Source organism: Melanotaenia boesemani, chromosome 14 (assembly GCF_017639745.1).
Source record: "Melanotaenia boesemani isolate fMelBoe1 chromosome 14, fMelBoe1.pri, whole genome shotgun sequence".
Classification (NCBI taxonomy): domain Eukaryota; kingdom Metazoa; phylum Chordata; class Actinopteri; order Atheriniformes; family Melanotaeniidae; genus Melanotaenia; species Melanotaenia boesemani.
Window position 1 is genome coordinate 1,473,620 of NC_055695.1, and position 19,041 is coordinate 1,492,660.

The 19,041-nt window shown below is 43.2% G+C and overlaps 1 protein-coding gene across 2 annotated transcripts in view; it reads left to right on the plus strand.

Annotated features, from left to right (window-relative positions):
• Positions 1 to 19,041, plus strand: part of pomgnt1 (protein O-linked mannose N-acetylglucosaminyltransferase 1 (beta 1,2-)) — a 50,678-nt gene that overhangs the window by 29,631 nt on the left and 2,006 nt on the right. For both annotated transcript variants that reach the window (XM_042006067.1, XM_042006066.1), the window contains exons 10-21: positions 7,882 to 7,952; positions 8,205 to 8,280; positions 9,596 to 9,679; positions 9,769 to 9,810; positions 9,893 to 9,951; positions 15,029 to 15,101; positions 16,766 to 16,894; positions 17,157 to 17,282; positions 17,819 to 17,883; positions 17,953 to 17,997; positions 18,066 to 18,201; positions 18,286 to 18,395. In XM_042006067.1, the coding sequence (XP_041862001.1) occupies positions 7,882 to 7,952; positions 8,205 to 8,280; positions 9,596 to 9,679; positions 9,769 to 9,810; positions 9,893 to 9,951; positions 15,029 to 15,101; positions 16,766 to 16,894; positions 17,157 to 17,282; positions 17,819 to 17,883; positions 17,953 to 17,997; positions 18,066 to 18,201; positions 18,286 to 18,395 (1,016 nt within the window). The remainder of the gene's footprint in view (positions 1 to 7,881; positions 7,953 to 8,204; positions 8,281 to 9,595; positions 9,680 to 9,768; positions 9,811 to 9,892; positions 9,952 to 15,028; positions 15,102 to 16,765; positions 16,895 to 17,156; positions 17,283 to 17,818; positions 17,884 to 17,952; positions 17,998 to 18,065; positions 18,202 to 18,285; positions 18,396 to 19,041) is intronic.

The following is a 19,041-nucleotide window of genomic DNA, read 5'->3' on the forward strand; positions in this document are numbered from 1 at the left end:
TAAAAGCCGCTACAGACTGGTTTATACTGGGATTAAAAGCTGCTACAGACTGGTTTATACTGGGATTAAAAGCTGCTACAGACTGGTTTATACTGGGATTAAAAGCTGTTACAGACTGGTTTATACTGGGATTAAAAGCTGTTACAGACTGGTTTATACTGGGATTAAAAGCTGTTACACACTGGTTTATACTGGGTTTAAAAGCTGCTACAGACTGGTTTATACTGGGATTAAAAGCTGTTACAGACTGGTTTATACTGAGATTAAAAGCTGCTACAGACTGGTTTATCCTGGGCTTGAAAGCTGCTACAGACTGGTTTATACTGGGATTAAAAGCTGTTACAGACTGGTTTATACTGGGATTAAAAGCTGTTACAGACTGGTTTATACTGGGATTAAAAGCTGCTACAGACTGGTTTATACTGGGATTAAAAGCTGCTACAGACTGGTTTATACTGGGATTAAAAGCTGCTACAGACTGTTTATACTGGGATTGAAAGCTGCTACAGACTGGTTTATACTGGGATTAAAAGCTGCTACAGACTGGTTTATACTGGGATTAAAAGCTGCTACAGACTGGTTTATACTGGGATTAAAAGCTGTTACAGACTGGTTTATACTGGGATTGAAAGCTGCTACACACTGGTTTATACTGGGATTAAAAGCTGCTACAGACTGGTTTATACTGGGATTAAAAGCTGTTACAGACTGGTTTATACTGGGATTAAAAGCTGTTACAGACTGGTTTATACTGGGATTAAAAGCTGTTACAGACTGGTTTATACTGGGATTAAAAGCTGCTACAGACTGGTTTATACTGGGATTAAAAGCTGCTACAGACTGGTTTATACTGGGATTAAAAGCTGCTACAGACTGGTTTATACTGGGATTAAAAGCTGCTACAGACTGGTTTATACTGGGATTAAAAGCTGTTACAGACTGGTTTATACTGGGATTAAAAGCTGCTACAGACTGGTTTATACTGGGATTAAAAGCTGTTACAGACTGGTTTATACTGGGATTAAAAGCTGTTACAGACTGGTTTATACTGGGATTAAAAGCTGTTACAGACTGGTTTATACTGGGATTAAAAGCTGTTACAGACTGGTTTATACTGGGATTAAAAGCTACTACAGACTGGTTTATACTGGGAATCAAAGCTGCTACAGACTGGTTTATACTGGGATTAAAAGCTGATACAGACTGGTTTATACTGGGATTAAACGCTGCTACAGACTGGTTTATACTGGGATTAAAAGCTGTTACAGACTGGTTTATACTGGGATTAAAAGCTGCTACAGACTGGTTTATACTGGGATTAAAAGCTGCTACAGACTGGTTTATACTGGGATTAAAAGCCGCTACAGACTGGTTTATACTGGGATTAAAAGCTGTTACAGACTGGTTTATACTGGGATTAAAAGCTGTTACAGACTGGTTTATACTGGGATTAAAAGCTTTTACACACTGGTTTATACTGGGTTTAAAAGCTGCTACAGACTGGTTTATACTGGGATTAAAAGCTGTTACAGACTGGTTTATACTGAGATTAAAAGCTGCTACAGACTGGTTTATCCTGGGATTGAAAGCTGCTACAGACTGGTTTATACTGGGATTAAAAGCTGTTACAGACTGGTTTATACTGGATTAAAAGCTGTTACAGACTGGTTTATACTGGGATTGAAAGCTGCTACAGACTGGTTTATACTGGGATTAAAAGCTGTTACAGACTGGTTTATACTGGGATTAAAAGCTGCTACAGACTGGTTTATACTGGGATTAAAAGCTGTTACAGACTGGTTTATACTGGGATTAAAAGCTGTTACAGACTGGTTAATACTGGGATTAAAAGCTGCTACAGACTGGTTTATACTGGGATTAAAAGCTGTTACAGACTGGTTTATACTGGGATTAAAAGCTGTTACAGACTGGTTTATACTGGGATTAAAAGCTGTTACAGACTGGTTTATACTGGGATTAATAGCTGCTACAGACTGGTTTATACTGGGATTAAAAGCTGCTACACACTGGTTTATACTGGGATTAAAAGCTGCTACACACTGGTTTATACTGGGATTAAAAGCTGCTACAGACTGGTTTATACTGGTTTTAAAAGCTGTTACAGACTGGTTCATACTGGGATTAAAAGCTGCTACAGACTGGTTTATACTGGGATTAAAAGCTGTTACAGACTGGTTTATACTTTGATTAAAAGCTGCTACAGACTGGTTTATACTGGTTTTAAAAGCTGTTACAGACTGGTTCATACTGGGATTAAAAGCTGTTACAGACTGGTTTATACTGGGATTAAAAGCTGCTACAGACTGGTTTATACTGGGATTAAAAGCTGCTACAGACTGGTTTATACTGGGATTAAAAGCTGCTACAGACTGGTTTATACTGGGATTAAAAGCTGCTACAGACTGGTTTATACTGGGATTAAAAGCTGTTACAGACTGGTTTATACTGGGATTAAAAGCTGCTACAGACTGGTTTATACTGGGATTAAAAGCTGTTACAGACTGGTTTATACTGGGATTAAAAGCTGTTACAGACTGGTTTATACTGGGATTGAAAGCTGCTACAGACTGGTTTATACTGGGATTAAAAGCTGTTACAGACTGGTTTATACTGGGATTAAAAGCTGCTACACACTGGTTTATACTGGGATTAAAAGCTGCTACAGACTGGTTTATACTGGGATTAAAAGCTGCTACAGACTGGTTTATACTGGGATTGAAAGCTGCTACAGACTGGTTTATACTGGGATTAAAAGCTGCTACAGACTGGTTTATACTGGGATTAAAAGCTGTTACAGACTGGTTTATACTGGGATTAAAAGCTGCTACAGACTGGTTTATACTGGGATTAAAAGCTGCTACAGTCTGGTTTATACTGGGATTAAAAGCTGCTACAGACTGGTTTATACTGGGACTTAAAGCTGTTACAGACTGGTTTATACTGGGATTAAAAACTGCTACAGACTGGTTTATACTGGGACTAAAAGCTGTTACAGACTGGTTTATCCTGGGATTAAAAGCTGTTACAGACTGGTTTATCCTGGGATTAAAAGCTGTTACAGACTGGTTTATACTGGGATTAAAAGCTATTACAGACTGGTTTATACTGGGATTAAAAGCTGCTACAGACTGGTTTATACTGGGATTAAAAGCTGCTACAGACTGGTTTATACTGGGATTAAAAGCTGCTACAGACTGGTTTATACTGGGATTAAAAGCTGCTACAGACTGGTTTATACTGGGATTAAAAGCTGTTACAGACTGGTTTATACTGGGATTAAAAGCTGTTACAGACTGGTTTATACTGGGATTAAAAGCTGCTACAGACTGGTTTATACTGGGATTAAAAGCTGCTACAGACTGGTTTATACTGGGATTAAAAGCTGTTACAGACTGGTTTATACTGGGATTAAAAGCTGTTACAGACTGGTTTATACTGGGATTAAAAGCTGCTACAGACTGGTTTATACTGGGATTAAAAGCTGCTACAGACTGGTTTATACTGGGATTAAAAGCTGTTACAGACTGGTTTATACTGGGATTAAAAGCTGTTACAGACTGGTTTATACTGGGATTAAAAGCTGTTACAGACTGGTTTATACTGGGATTAAAAGCTACTACAGACTGGTTTATACTGGGAATCAAAGCTGCTACAGACTGGTTTATACTGGGATTAAAAGCTGATACAGACTGGTTTATACTGGGATTAAACGCTGCTACAGACTGATTTATACTGGGATTGAAAGCTGCTACAGACTGGTTTATACTGGGATTAAAAGCCGCTACAGACTGGTTTATACTGGGATTAAAAGCTGCTACAGACTGGTTTATACTGGGATTAAAAGCTGCTACAGACTGGTTTATACTGGGATTAAAAGCTGTTACAGACTGGTTTATACTGGGATTAAAAGCTGTTACAGACTGGTTTATACTGGGATTAAAAGCTGTTACACACTGGTTTATACTGGGTTTAAAAGCTGCTACAGACTGGTTTATACTGGGATTAAAAGCTGTTACAGACTGGTTTATACTGAGATTAAAAGCTGCTACAGACTGGTTTATCCTGGGCTTGAAAGCTGCTACAGACTGGTTTATACTGGGATTAAAAGCTGTTACAGACTGGTTTATACTGGGATTAAAAGCTGTTACAGACTGGTTTATACTGGGATTGAAAGCTGCTACAGACTGGTTTATACTGGGATTAAAAGCTGTTACAGACTGGTTTATACTGGGATTAAAAGCTGCTACAGACTGGTTTATACTGGGATTAAAAGCTGTTACAGACTGGTTTATACTGGGATTCAAAGCTGCTACAGACTGGTTTATACTGGGATAAAAAGCGGTTACAGGCTGGTTCATACTGGGATTAAAAGCTGATACAGGCTGGTTTATACTGGGATTTAAAGCTGCTACAGACTGGTTTATACTGGGATTAAAAGCTGCTACACACTGGTTTATACTGGGATTAAAAGCTGCTACAGACTGGTTTATACTGGGATTAAAAGCCGCTACAGACTGGTTTATACTGGGATTAAAAGCTGCTACAGACTGGTTTATACTGGGATTAAAAGCTGCTACAGACTGGTTTATACTGGGATTAAAAGCTGCTACAGACTGGTTTATACTGGGATTAAAAGCCGCTACAGACTGGTTTATACTGGGATTAAAAGCCGTTACAGACTGGTTCATACTGGGATTAAAAGCCGCTACAGACTGGTTTATACTGGGATTAAAAGCTGCTACAGACTGGTTTATACTGGGATTAAAAGCTGCTACACACTGGTTTATACTGGGATTCAAAGCTGGTACAGACTGTTTTATACTGGGATTAAAAGCTGTTACAGACTGGTTTATACTGGGATTAAAAGCTGCTACAGACTGGTTTATACTGGGATTAAAAGCTGTTACAGACTGGTTTATACTGGGATTAAAAGCTGTTACAGACTGGTTTATACTGGGATTAAAAGCTGCTACACACTGGTTTATACTGGGATTAAAAGCCGCTACAGGCTGGTTTATACTGGGATTAAAAGCTGCTACAGGCTGGCTTATTCTGGTATTAAAAGCTGTTACAGACTGGTTTATACTGGGATTAAAAGCTGCTACACACTGGTTTATACTGGGATTAAAAGCTGTTACAGACTGGTTTATACTGGGATTAAAAGCTGTTGCACACTGTTTTATACTGGGATTAAAAGCCGCTACAGGCTGGTTTATACTGGGATTAAAAGCTGCTACAGACTGGTTTATACTGGGATTGAAAGCTGCTACAGGCTGGTTTATACTGGGATTAAAAGCTGTTGCACACTGGTTTATACTGGGATTAAAAGCTGCTACACACTGGTTTATACTGGGATTAAAAGCTGCTACAGACTGGTTTATACTGGGATTAAAAGCCGCTACAGACTGGTTTATACTGGGATTAAAAGCTGCTACAGACTGGTTTATACTGGGATTAAAAGCTGCTACAGACTGGTTTATACTGGGATTAAAAGCTGCTACAGACTGGTTTATACTGGGATTAAAAGCCGCTACAGACTGGTTTATACTGGGATTAAAAGCCGTTACAGACTGGTTCATACTGGGATTAAAAGCTGCTACAGACTGGTTTATACTGGGATTAAAAGCTGCTACAGACTGGTTTATACTGGGATTAAAAGCTGCTACACACTGGTTTATACTGGGATTCAAAGCTGTTACAGACTGTTTTATACTGGGATTAAAAGCTGTTACAGACTGGTTCATACTGGGATTAAAAGCTGCTACAGACTGGTTTATACTGGGATTAAAAGCTGTTACAGACTGGTTTATACTGGGATTAAAAGCTGCTACAGACTGGTTTATACTGGGATTAAAAGCTGCTACAGACTGGTTTATACTGGGATTAAAAGCTGTTACAGACTGGTTTATACTGGGATTAAAAGCTGTTACAGACTGGTTTATACTGGGATTAAAAGCTGTTACAGACTGGTTTATACTGGGATTAAAAGCTGCTACAGACTGGTTTATACTGGGATTAAAAGCTGCTACAGACTGGTTTATACTGGGATTAAAAGCTGTTACAGACTGGTTTATACTGGGATTAAAAGCTGTTACAGACTGGTTTATACTGGGATTAAAAGCTGTTACAGACTGGTTTATACTGGGATTAAAAGCTACTACAGACTGGTTTATACTGGGAATCAAAGCTGCTACAGACTGGTTTATACTGGGATTAAAAGCTGATACAGACTGGTTTATACTGGGATTAAACGCTGCTACAGACTGGTTTATACTGGGATTGAAAGCTGCTACAGACTGGTTTATACTGGGATTAAAAGCCGCTACAGACTGGTTTATACTGGATTAAAAGCTGCTACAGACTGGTTTATACTGGGATTAAAAGCTGCTACAGACTGGTTTATACTGGGATTAAAAGCTGTTACAGACTGGTTTATACTGGGATTAAAAGCTGTTACAGACTGGTTTATACTGGGATTAAAAGCTGTTACACACTGGTTTATACTGGGTTTAAAAGCTGCTACAGACTGGTTTATCCTGGGCTTGAAAGCTGCTACAGACTGGTTTATACTGAGATTAAAAGCTGCTACATACTGGTTTATACTGGGATTAAAAGCTGTTACAGACTGGTTTATACTGGGATTGAAAGCTGCTACAGACTGGTTTATACTGGGATTAAAAGCTGCTACAGACTGGTTTATACTGGGATTAAAAGCTGTTACAGACTGGTTTATACTGGGATTAAAAGCTGTTACAGGCTGGTTTATACTGGGATTAAAAGCTGCTACAGACTGGTTTATACTGGGATTAAATGCTGTTACAGACTGGTTTATACTGAGATTAAAAGCTGCTACAGACTGGTTTATACTGGGACTAACAGCTGCTACAGACTGGTTTATACTGGGATTAAAATCTGCTACACACTGGTTTATACTGGGATTAAAATCTGCTACAGACTGGTTTATACTGGGATTAAAAGCTGCTACAGACTGGTTTATACTGGGATTAAAAGCTGCTACACACTGGTTTATACTGGGATTAAAAGCTGCTACAGTCTGGTTTATACTGGGATTAAAAGCTGCTACAGACTGGTTTATACTGGGATTAAAAGCTGCTACAGACTGGTTTATACTGGGATTAACAGCTGCTGCAGACTGGTTTATACTGGGATTAATAGCTGCTACAGACTGGTTTATACTGGGATTAAAAGCTGCTACAGACTGGTTTATACTGGGATTAATACCTGCTACAGACTGGTTTATACTGGGATTAAAACCTGCTACAGACTGGTTTATACTGGGATTAAAAGCTGCTACAGACTGGTTTATACTGGGATTAAAAGCTGCTACAGACTGGTTTATACTGGATTAAAAGCTGCTACAGACTGGTTTATACTGGGATTAAAAGCTGTTACACACTGGTTTATACTGGGATTAAAATCTGCTACACACTGGTTTATACTGGGATTAAAAGCTGCTACACACTGGTTTATACTGGGATTAAAAGCTGCTACACACTGGTTTATACTGGGATTAAAAGCTGCTACACACTGGTTTATACTGGGATTAAAAGCTGCTACACACTGGTTTATACTGGGATTAAAAGCTGCTACAGACTGGTTTATACTGGGATTAAAAGCTGCTACAGACTGGTTTATACTGGGATTAAAAGCTGTTACAGACTGGTTTATACTGGGATTAAAAGCTGCTACAGACTGGTTTATACTGGGATTAAAAGCTGTTACACACTGGTTTATACTGGGATTAAAATCTGCTACAGATTCTGCGAAGGTGGAAGCCGTAATTTTGCTGTTTTATCTGGAAACACAAAAACAATAATCACTTCTAATGTTTTTTTCCAGCTTCTCAGCAATAACGTCTTCAATGTTCCGGTGGCTATCATCGCAGGGAACAGACCCAACTACCTGTACAGGTGAGTTAGCTAACACCGGAGTGGTTCCATCGGTGACTGAATGTATCGTGTCTTTCTGTTTCTGTTTCCTAAACCTAAATAAATTATTGAAGTGTTAAACTGCAGTTTGACTCTGCAGTCTGGAGTCCTGGTTTAAACAGTTTAATATGAAGCTGCTGCCCAGCGTAGAGAAAGATGGCTGCTCAGTCACATTTACCTGCTGCCTGATTCTCACCGTCATGAACCCTGACCACCATCATGGTCTGCTTTCAGGATGCTGAGGTCGCTTCTTTCAGCTCATGGTGTCAACCCCCAGATGATCACCGTCTTCATCGATGGCTACTACGAGGTACCACCTTTCTGTCTCCTCCCAGTCTTTGTTTAGGTGTTTGACCACAGTGGCTATCAAAAGCAGTAACGGGCTCCAGGTCGGGAATCAGACCTGCGCTGCTGTGGTGTTTGTACGTTTCTGGAAAAGTGTGGTGTGCGGCTGACTTCCTGTCCTGCAGGTGGCCTCGCGCAGACGGGAAGCTGCGGCGTTCCCGCAGGTGGCCTCGCGCAGACGGGAAGCTGCGGCTTTCCCGCAGGTGGCCTCGCGCAGACGGAAAGCTGCGGCGTTCCCGCAGGTGGCCTCGCGCAGACGGAAAGCTGCGGCGTTCCGGTTTTACTGCCACATTCCATCAGAATTTTCTATATGGCAGAAATCACAGTGCTCTAGTTTTTCAGGGTATTAAAGGTCACATTAAACGTTGGGAATGTTGGGAACTTTGTTGTCGTGGTTTCATGTTCTAACAGGGGTGTGAATACTTTTTGGCCCGTCTGTACAGCTGAGCAGTGATTGGTTGACCAGATTCAGACGTGTGATGCGAGGTTTTTCTCCGAGATGATGAGCTGTGAAGTGAAACGTTTCTCTCATTTAGTCTGAGTTATGTCGTTCAGGATGAACGTTTTTTACCCAACAGCAAATTTCTCCTGCAGAAACATTAAATGTTGATGAATTTGACAGGTTTGATTCATTTAGTTAAATTAATAAAAACATTTAACTTATAAGTCATTCTTCTTCTCAGGGAGACAAGGTCACCTCCATCTGTCGGTGACTGATGGTCTGAATTAATGACACCTCATATCAGAGTGAATTAATACACTTTTAATTATTAAACCTTCATCAGTGTGGAGCAGAGACTTAAAGACATGACTGTTCCTCACCTACACTCAGCGAACCAAACTCACTGTGAATGTAAGGTAGCTTTCAGGAACTATGGTGGAGATTTTAGACAAGACTAGTTTATCTGTACAGCACATTTCATCTATAAAACTATTTAAAGTGCTTTACATAAAACATTAAAAGCATTAAAATAATTACAGCGGGCTGCAGGAAACAATAACAAGTGCATTAAAAACACTCTAAAAGAAATGAAATAAAAACAAAGAAAATGCTGAAATTAAATTGAAGAAATAAAGTTCCAGTGTGACGAAGTAACAGTTGTTTTGATAAAAGGCAGCAAGGTTTGAAGAGTTAAAACTTTATTGGATAAAACTTTATTCTGAGCAGACGTGGCTGAAAACTGCATCTGGTTTGAGAGGTTCTTTAGTCCTGGATCTGGATCTCCAGCAGCTCCATAAAAACGCCGACGTTTCTGAAACGTTTGTCTCTGTCGGTTCAGGAGCCGATGGACGTCGTGGAGCTGTTCGGACTGAAGGGAGTTCAGCACACACCAATCAGCATCAAGAATGCCCGAGTCTCACAGGTAACATCCATCCGTTCATCCACCCGTCCGTCCGTCTGTCTGTCCATCTGTCCATCCCTCCAGTAACGTGTCTCTTCTCCTGGTTTCAGCACTACAAGGCGAGTCTAACAGCAACCTTCAACCTTCATCCTGTGAGTGCCTCATCGACTGATTTCCTTTGTGTAGTTTTGTCCACACGCTGATGAAGCTTCTGTTATTGACCGTTTTCATCAGGAAGCAAACTTTGCCATTGTCCTGGAGGAAGACCTGGACATCTCCATTGACTTCTTCAGGTATGTTCCCACAGGATGATCAGTAGCACCTCAGAGGAGGTCAGGTGTGTTGATGTTTCACTCTCATTTCATCAATTTGCCATTCTATTCTATTCTACAGTCATTTAGCAGACGCTTTTATCCAAAGCGACTTACATTTGAGAGGAAGAACAACACAAGCATGAATTCAAACAAGATGGGACGTCATAATTAAGTGATAGTCAGACCACTTTTGAGTCCAGTTGGACCAGGTGCTGTCATGTAGTGCTAGTGCAGTGCATATAATTGTTTTTTTTTTTTTTTTTTTTTTTAATACAGGATCACGATTTCATCACACAATATCAACTAGGTCATAAGTGCATGATTTCATCACATAATATCAACTTGGGCATAAGTGCATGATTTCATCACACAATATCATCTTGGGCATAAGTGCACACAGCTTCTTCAGTACTTGGTTGAGCCAAAAAGCTGGACAAATCTTTCTGACTCATTTAGTTAAGCTAAATGTGGAAATGCTCCTTAAACAACTGAGTCTTTAGCTTGGTCTTAAAAGTGGATACGGACTCTGCGGATCGGACGGAGTTTGGTAGATCGTTCCACCACCGGGGAACAACAGAGGAGAAGAGTCTAGCTACTGATTTTGCGCCATGTTGTGGTGGGAGCACTAGGCGTCTTTCACTGGTAGAGCGTAAGTTTCGAGAGGGAGTGTAGCTCTGGATTAAGGAGTGAAGGTAGCCCGGAGCCGTTTGGGTTATTGTTTTGTAAGCCAGAAGCAGAGCTTTGAATTTGATGCGTGCTGCAACTGGAAGCCAGTGAAGAGCAATTAGCAGTGGAGTGACATGAGCTCTTTTGGGCTGGTTGAAGACCAGACGTGCTGCTGCGTTCTGGATCATCTGCAGAGGTTTAACTGAGCATGCAGGCAGGCCAGCCAGTAAGGAGTTGCAGTAGTCAATGCGTGAAATGACCAGAGCCTGGACCAGGAGCTGGGTCGTGTGTTCAGTCAGGTAGGGTCTGATCCTTCTGATGTTGTAGAGAGCAAATCGGCAAGACCGGGAAACCGAGGCAACATGATCCTTAAAGGTCAGCTGGTTGTCTACCATGACACCAAGATTCCTGGTAGAAGATGTAGGGACTAGTGTGATTGAGTCTAGCTGCACACTTATCTGTGGTGGTAAAGAAGGACTGGCTGGGAAGACAATAAGCTCAGTCTTGGACAGATTTAGCTGAAGGTGGCGGTCCTTCATCCATGCAGAGATATCAGCAAGGCATGCTGATATTCACATTGAGACGGTTGTGTCATCAGGTGGGAAAGAAAGGAAAAGCTGAGTGTCATCTGCATAGCAGTGGTAGGAGAAACCATGAGAGCTAATGACTGCACCGAGTGAGGAGGTGTATAGGGAAAAGAGAAGAGGGCCGAGCACCGAGCCCTGAGGCACCCCTGTTGTCAGCCCATGTGATCTGGACACGCCCCCTCGCCAAGATACTTTGAATGATCTCCCTGTGAGGTAGGATGTAAACCACGAGAGGACAGATCCTGAGATGCCAAGCTCTAAGAGTTTGGAGAACAGTATATGATGGTTGACAGTGTCAAAGGCAGCCGACAGGTCCAGCAGTATAAGGACTGAGGATTGACCAGTGGATCTGGCAAGCCGTAGGGAATCAGTAACTGACAGGAGAGCAGTTTCAGTAGAGTGACCTTGCCTATATCCAGATTGATATGGATCTAACAGGTTGTTGTCTTGGAGGAACTGTGAGACCTGACTGAAGACGGCACGCTCTAGTAATTTAGACATGAATGGAAGCAGTGAGACCGGCCGGTAGTTTTCAACCTGGGCTGGGTTGAGTGTGGGTTTCTTCAGCAGTGGGGTAACCCGAGCTTGCTTGAAGGCAGAAGGAAAGACACCGGATTTAAGAGAGGAGTTGATAATATGAGTTACTGCAGATTTGACTGTAGGTAAAATGCTCTGCAGGATGTCAGAGGGAACAGGATCAAGAGGACAGGTTGTGGGTTTTGAGTTGACTAGAAGTTTAGAGACTTGGTCCTCATTTAGAGAGTGGAAGGAGCAGAGTGAGGCACCAGTAGCTGGTTTGGTAAGGCTGAGTTGGTCAGGCTCAGTGAATTGGTTACTGATGGTGGCAACCTTTTCAGTGAAGTAGGAAGCAAACATTTCTGCAGTCAGCACAGTGGGAGGCTGAGCAGGTGGTGGAGATAGGAGAGAGTTAAACGCCATGAACAGTTGTCGTGAGTTGGGAGCATTGCGGATCTTGTTCTGATAAAAGGCTATCTTGGCCGCCTTTAGGCTGGATGTGAAAGTTACGAGTTTTTGCTGGTACTCAGACAAGTCAGTGTGCTCTTTTGATTTGCGCCACTTTCTTTCAGCCGCCCTGAGTCCGGCTCTGTGATCCCTTAGAGCCTCTGTGAGCCATGGACTGGGAGGATTTTGTCTGGCTGGTTTTGACACCAGAGGACAGAGTTTGTCCAGAGAGGAGGCGAGAGAGGAGCAGAGTGTTTCTGTAGCCTCATTAACAGACAGTAAGGAGAAGTCTGAGTGGGAAGGGAGGGTAGAGTAAACCTCATCAGACAGCTGTGTAGGTCTGAGGGATCTCAAGTTTCTGCGGTAGGACACCATTTTTGGAGCCGCTTGATTGACATGAGGAAGGAAGACAGAGAATTTAACCAGGAAGTGGTCAGAGAGGTGCAGCGGGGTGACAGACAGGTCGGCTGTGGAGCAGTTTCTGGTCAGCACCAAGTCAAGAGTATTGCCAGCTTTGTGTGTTGGAGGAGTCTGTACCAGTTTGAGATTGAAAGAGTAGATAAGAGCCAGAAAGTCAGTTGCCTGTGGTTTGTCAATGTGAATGTTCATGTCTCCCATGACAATTAGTGGTGTGCCATCATCAGGAATGTCAGAGAGAATCATGTCCATTTCAGAGACAAACTCAGCTATACTGCCACCCGGAGGGCGGTAAATGACCAGAATGTATGCAGTGATGGGTGTAGAGACCTTTACTGCGTGATACTCAAGTGATGAGCAGTTAGCCATAGGACGGACAGAAGTTAAGTTCCACTTTTTAGAAATAAGAATGCCCGTTCCACCTCCTCGTCCAGCTGAGCGAGGTGTTTGGCTAAATTCTGCATTGACAGAAAGGGCAGCTGGTGTAGCTGTGTTTTCTGGACGGATCCAGGTTTCAGTCAGGGCTAGGACCTGAATGTCAGAGAGATTTATCAATGAACTGATAAATTCTGTTTTGTTAACTGCGGACTGACAGTTCCAGAGACCAAAGGTAACAGAGGGTGTGACTGATGTGCATGCCATTGGAAAGGACAGGTTTTGCGGATTGCAGTGTCTATGGGTGACACGTCTTGGTCTGTACCCATATCTGACAGGGATGGGTTTGAAGCACATTGTGCGTTAATATAGTTGTGAGGAGGTTTAAGCTTGTGCCCTTTCTCGGTGGACTCGCGCAGGTAGACTCGCAGGTCTTTACCCTTTGTGGTCCTAACCCAACGTGGGCTGATGCCTCGCTGACGCTTCAGCGCACCATGTGTGGAAAAGTACCTGGAGCTGACACAGCTGAGCTCACTTTGCTTGATTGCACCCGGCTGAAACCGCCTCTATCTGCTTTGCCCTGAGCAGTACACAGTGGGTGTGACCCGCGTCACGGCCTCAACTGGTTGTAGAGAGAAGGTGCTAACGACAGAGCCCCACACCAGCAATGTAAACAATAACCCGAAACCAAGACAGAAACTCAAGCAGTAACTCACCTAACTGACTGTACCAACCCTGACTGAAATCAGTGCTTGTTCTGCCACTAAAAGTAGGAAACTAGTCCCGGGAGTAAAGCCACGTTTTTAGGATTTCACACCATAAATCCTGATGTAAGAAGTGAAAATGAAAGACAATGTAGTTTGCCTTTTGTGTAGAAACTGTCGTATTCTACCACATGAAGTCTGCTGAGCCACCTGCTAGCATCCACCCAGATCCACCGTCGAGACGAGTCCATATCGTCTGGCTGCCTGCTTTCTGCACAGTCAGGTACAGCAGGTCCCTGACAAGAAACTCATAAAATGTCATCAAAAGTTAATAAGTTTTATATGTAAAGATGTGGGATCCCATTAGTATTGTTTTAGAGAACAGCAAAGATCAGACAGTCTGACAGAAAACAGGATTTCAGCAGCAACAAGGTGCAAACAGCTGGCAGCTGGAAACTTGGTTCATCTCAGCATGGAGGCAGAAACTGGACACGTGGAGGACAGAAGAAGAGTCAGGACTAAAAACCATCTACAGCGGAGGAACAGGATCTGAAAGTGATGTCCTGATGACTACCTAATGAAATGATAGAAAGCTTGTCTTAGAGGGTTCACATTGGGAAGAAAAATTAAAACATTCAGTTTAAGCTCCTTAGAACTGGACCCACTGGTTCTGACTCAGATACTGGATTTATATCTATGACTGAACATGTAATAAATGTAATAAATTTCTGCAGCTGTTTCCTGTTGTCCAGGAGAAAACTGCTCATAAAGTACGAGGCGTTGGTTCAAGACTTGGACATTAGTGAAAACCAAACTGGTGATCAGATCCGTTCTGAAACTAAGAATCAGTTCAAACGATGTTTAATCTTAAATCTCTGCTTTGAATTTATACAACTTCATACAGATTTTTCCACCAGTATTTCAGGACAACATATTTCACATATCTGTGAGTTTTTATTTTTATTCATGGAACCTAAAGACAGTTCCTGCTGTGGGCTCAGAGAGAAGGCTGTAAACTCTGGGTCACCACCAGGTGGCAGTATATCCACATGAAGCAGCCCTTCATCTTCCTCCTCTGGCCACCGATTTGTTTGAAGCACTGACTTCAAATAGCTGAAAAAAACTCAGCAAGTCTGCTTTCAAGTTTCAGTTGGAGAGCAAAGGAAAGCGAAGCTTCTGCTCACAGAAAGGTTTCTTATATAACTGCAGCTCCTCCACAGTCTCAGGCTCAAACCGGAGCCTGGTGGACTTGCAGGATCCAGTTAAATCCGCCTGCCAGCCTGCAGCTTTGGGTCAACAGGTCTACCAGGTCTGTGTAGTTAACGTTGTCTGTTTTTCTGGTAGCTTCCTGAGTCAGACCATCCACCTGCTGGACGAGGATGACAGTCTGTACTGCATCTCAGCCTGGAACGACCAGGTGAGTTCTCAGTGCTCCGTGTGCCAGCTGAATATTACCACAAGGGCTGCTCGATTATGGGAAAAATGATAATCACGATTATTTTGATTGAAATTGAGATCTCGATTATTTAACACAATTATAGATAAGAGGTTTTGGGGGGGGGGGACGACATTTGAAGTGTTTACTGTGGTAATACAGACTAGTTTCTTTCCACCAGGTCCTCATAGCTTTTGTTTGTCTCAGACCAGCAGCTATGTTCCGCCTGGTGTGATCTGGAAAAAAATAGTCTGGAGACATTTCGTTTTCACGTTGAAATCCGCGTCAATAAAATGTAGCGCGACATTTCTATACGGCTCTGGTGCGGCTTCACCACAGGTCCGTAGCGGTGGCGAAACATCGGACTGTCACCACGTCTTTCACACACCCTCACTACACTCATCATACAGGGAAGAAAGAGACAGTCCACTAACATGGTGGTGAGATGGCAGTGATGCCGTTTGTCCAAAGTGTTGATGAGTTTCTTAAATCCCGGATTGTTCACTGTGTTAATTGAGAAAAAAGTTCTGTTTGTTTATAACGTTTGTCTCTCTGTGACTCTGGGAGCTGGTGGATTATTTAGTTGCGACTCACAAAAATTGAACATTTTTCTATTTTTTTGTGTTGCGTCGCAAGTCCCCGTGTGCACGTCTGCGTGCACGAACGCAACATTTTACATGCACGACTGTCGCCTGTCGCTTGGCTGGAGGAAACTCGCGCAAGTTTACATAGAAAATGATGGAGAAGGAGCGACGCCGCCTCCTGTGTGTCCAGGTGTCTGCAACTCGTTCTGAATAAAACTAAAGCGGTTGTGGGAGGAGTCTGCAGCAGTGGGAGGAGTCTGCAGCTGTGGGAGGAGTCTGCAGCTGTGGGAGGAGTCTGCAGCAAAGCGCTGCAATGACAGCTGCTCTCGATTTGAAAACAGCACAAAGTGAAGGACAAAAAATAATCGGACCATTTCATTTTTATGATCGTTCAAAACCCAGATCGTAATTGCGATTAAAATTCGATTAATTGCCCAGCCCTAATTACCACCACCACTGAAAAGCAGGTCTGATCTCATCTCCTGCGGTTCCTGGAGCCTGAAGGATCAGACTATGAGTCTGTGGTTTTCAGGTTCCGATCCAGCACTTTGTCTGGGTTCAGGACCCAGAGACCATCACTAAATTGAGCCCTTTAAGGCCTAATGTGTATATTTAATAAATCCCGTTTCTGAGACCTATCGCACCACTTCATGGTAGAATCTTTGCTCTGAAATGCATCTTCTGCCTCCCGGTGGACACCGTTGACAATACAATGAACCAGACACAGCACATGGTGATAAGCTGCACATAGATGCAGGTTTTTCTTCATTAAAGAGCCCAAAAATAAGTTAAAAATTCTCTGCCCATTAGTGCCAGGATCAGGCTTTAAAACATAAAAAAACGTAGGTTTTTTGGCAATTCGTGGGTCCTGAGCTCGTTTTTCAGTGTGTAGTAATTATTTGAGCATCTTTTCTGTATGATGTCGTCTTGGAGCTGTTTATTGATTCTTCTTCTGGTGTTTGTTTCATTGCTGTTGATGAGCTCTGAGCAGAGCTTCTCTGTAAAGGCTGAGGGAAGGTTGCTGTGCCTCTGATGACGGTTGTTGTTGTTGTTGTTTACCAGGGCTACGAGCACACGGCCGAGGACCCGGCTCTGCTCTACCGGGTGGAGAGCATGCCCGGTCTGGGCTGGGTTCTGAAGAAGACCATCTACAAGGATGAACTGGAGCCAAAGTGGCCGACGCCTGAGAAGGTGCAGATTTCGCTTTTCTGTTTATCTGCTTCCTGTCTCCAGAACGCTGACTTCCTGTCATCCCGCCTCTCTGATTGGTTCTGGTCTCTCTGATGGAAGGATTGTGGAGGTTTATATGATGGCAGAGTTGATCCCAGTCTGAATTCTTCTTCTGAGGCCGATTTGTTCATATGTTAACAATCCAGAAGTCGTTGGTAGAGACAGTCGGACTGATTTGAGGCGTGTGATTGGCTGAAAGGTGTCTGCTGTGTTTGTGCTGCAGCTGTGGGACTGGGACATGTGGATGCGGATGCCGGAGCAGAGGAAAGGCCGGGAGTGCATCATCCCCGACGTTTCCCGCTCGTACCACTTCGGCATCATCGGCCTCAACATGAACGGATATTTCCACGTAAGACTGAGACCTGTTTTTACTTACGGTACCCGGTCCCCCCGTAGACCTGAACCACCTCCACAGCACAATGATCCGTCCTTCTGGATGTCGCAGCAGTTTTTTCTGCTTCTTTTGTTTTCTTACAAAATCTCCTGAGTTTTATTTGAAAATATGTATAATAATTATTGTATTAATGTTGCGGTGGTGTGTAGCTCTGTGGGGTAAATGTGATGGATATTTAACCCTTTAGCTGATCTACGGAGGTTTTCCAGCATTTCTATCCCGTCCAGGAGGTTTACAATCCAGCCACTAAATGTAGTTTTATTCAGAGACTCTATCTGGTAAATCCACAATGATCCATGATAACAGCTTTATTTATCACATTTCACCATAAAAACATCACCATCACTACTATGTTGCTAAGAGACCTCTATTTAGACCTGGACATGATGATGAAGCCACTTCCTGTCAGACTTTCCACCAATCAGAGAGCTTAGATTGACGGTAACGTTTATCCAGGTGACTGTGCTGGTTTGTCGTCTTCTGTCCTGCAGGAAGTTTATTTCAAGAAGCACAAGTTCAACACGGTTCCCAACGTGCAGCTGAAGAACGTGGACAGGTGAGTCTACCTGCAGCTGAATCCCACCACCACCGTCAGCTCTCTGATGGTTCTGCTCTTCTCTTCCAGTTTGAAGAGAGACGCCTACGAAGTGGAGATCCAGAAGCTGCTGAAGTGAGTTTGTGTCAGCTGTTGGGAAGGTTTGCCGGTGTGGTGGTTTCATTTTTGTTTGTGTGATGCAGAGAGGCGGAGGTCCTTGACCACACCAAGAACCCCTGTGAGGACTCGTTTGTGCCAGACTCTGGGGGGAAGATCTACGTCATGTTCATAAAGATGGAGTCTGAAACAGACACGTCCACTTGGACTGAACTTGCCAAGGTACGCCCGCCTTCATCCTGAGACGTGGTGAGTTTTCTTTTTTTCAACGGGCAGATTAAAAGTCCGTCTCTCTGCTGCCGGCAGTGCCTGCATGTCTGGGACCTGGATGTTCGAGGATACCACAGAGGCCTCTGGAGGCTCTTCAGGAAGAGAATTCACATCCTGGTTGTGGCCGTGCCCATCTCCCCGTACTCGTAAGTAATGCTCAGATCAGAAACAGATGGAGGTTTCTGCAGCATGTGTCCTCATACAGACCAAACACACAACCAGTAAAACCTTGAAATTACATATTTAACAACCTGCTGGTTCGTCCTCCAAAACCTGCTTTAATCCTGGTGTGATAGATGAAGCAGGTGGTGGAAACCTTCCTCAGAGGTTTTCTCCATATTAACATGACAGCATCACACAGTTGCTGCAGGTTTGTCGGCTGCATCCATGATGAGAATCTCCCGTTCCACCACATCCCAAAGCTGCTCTACTGGACTGAGATCAGGTGGCTGTGGAGGCCGTTGGAGTCCAGTGAACTCATCCTCATGTTCTAGAAAGCAGGTGGAGATGATCTGAGCTTTGTGACATGGTGCATTATCCTGCTGGAAGTAGCATCAGAAGATGCTCCACTGTGGTCATAAAGGGATGGACATGGTCAGCAACAATACTCAGGTAGGCTGTGCTGGTTAAACCAGACCACGTTGGTACTAAGGGGCCCAAAGTGGACCAAGAAAATCTCCCCCCACCATTACACCAGCAGCAGCCTGAAGCGTTGATCCAAGGCAGGATGGATCCATGTTTTCATGATGTTTCCAGCAGATTCTGAGCCGAGCATCTGAATGTGGAGCTGAA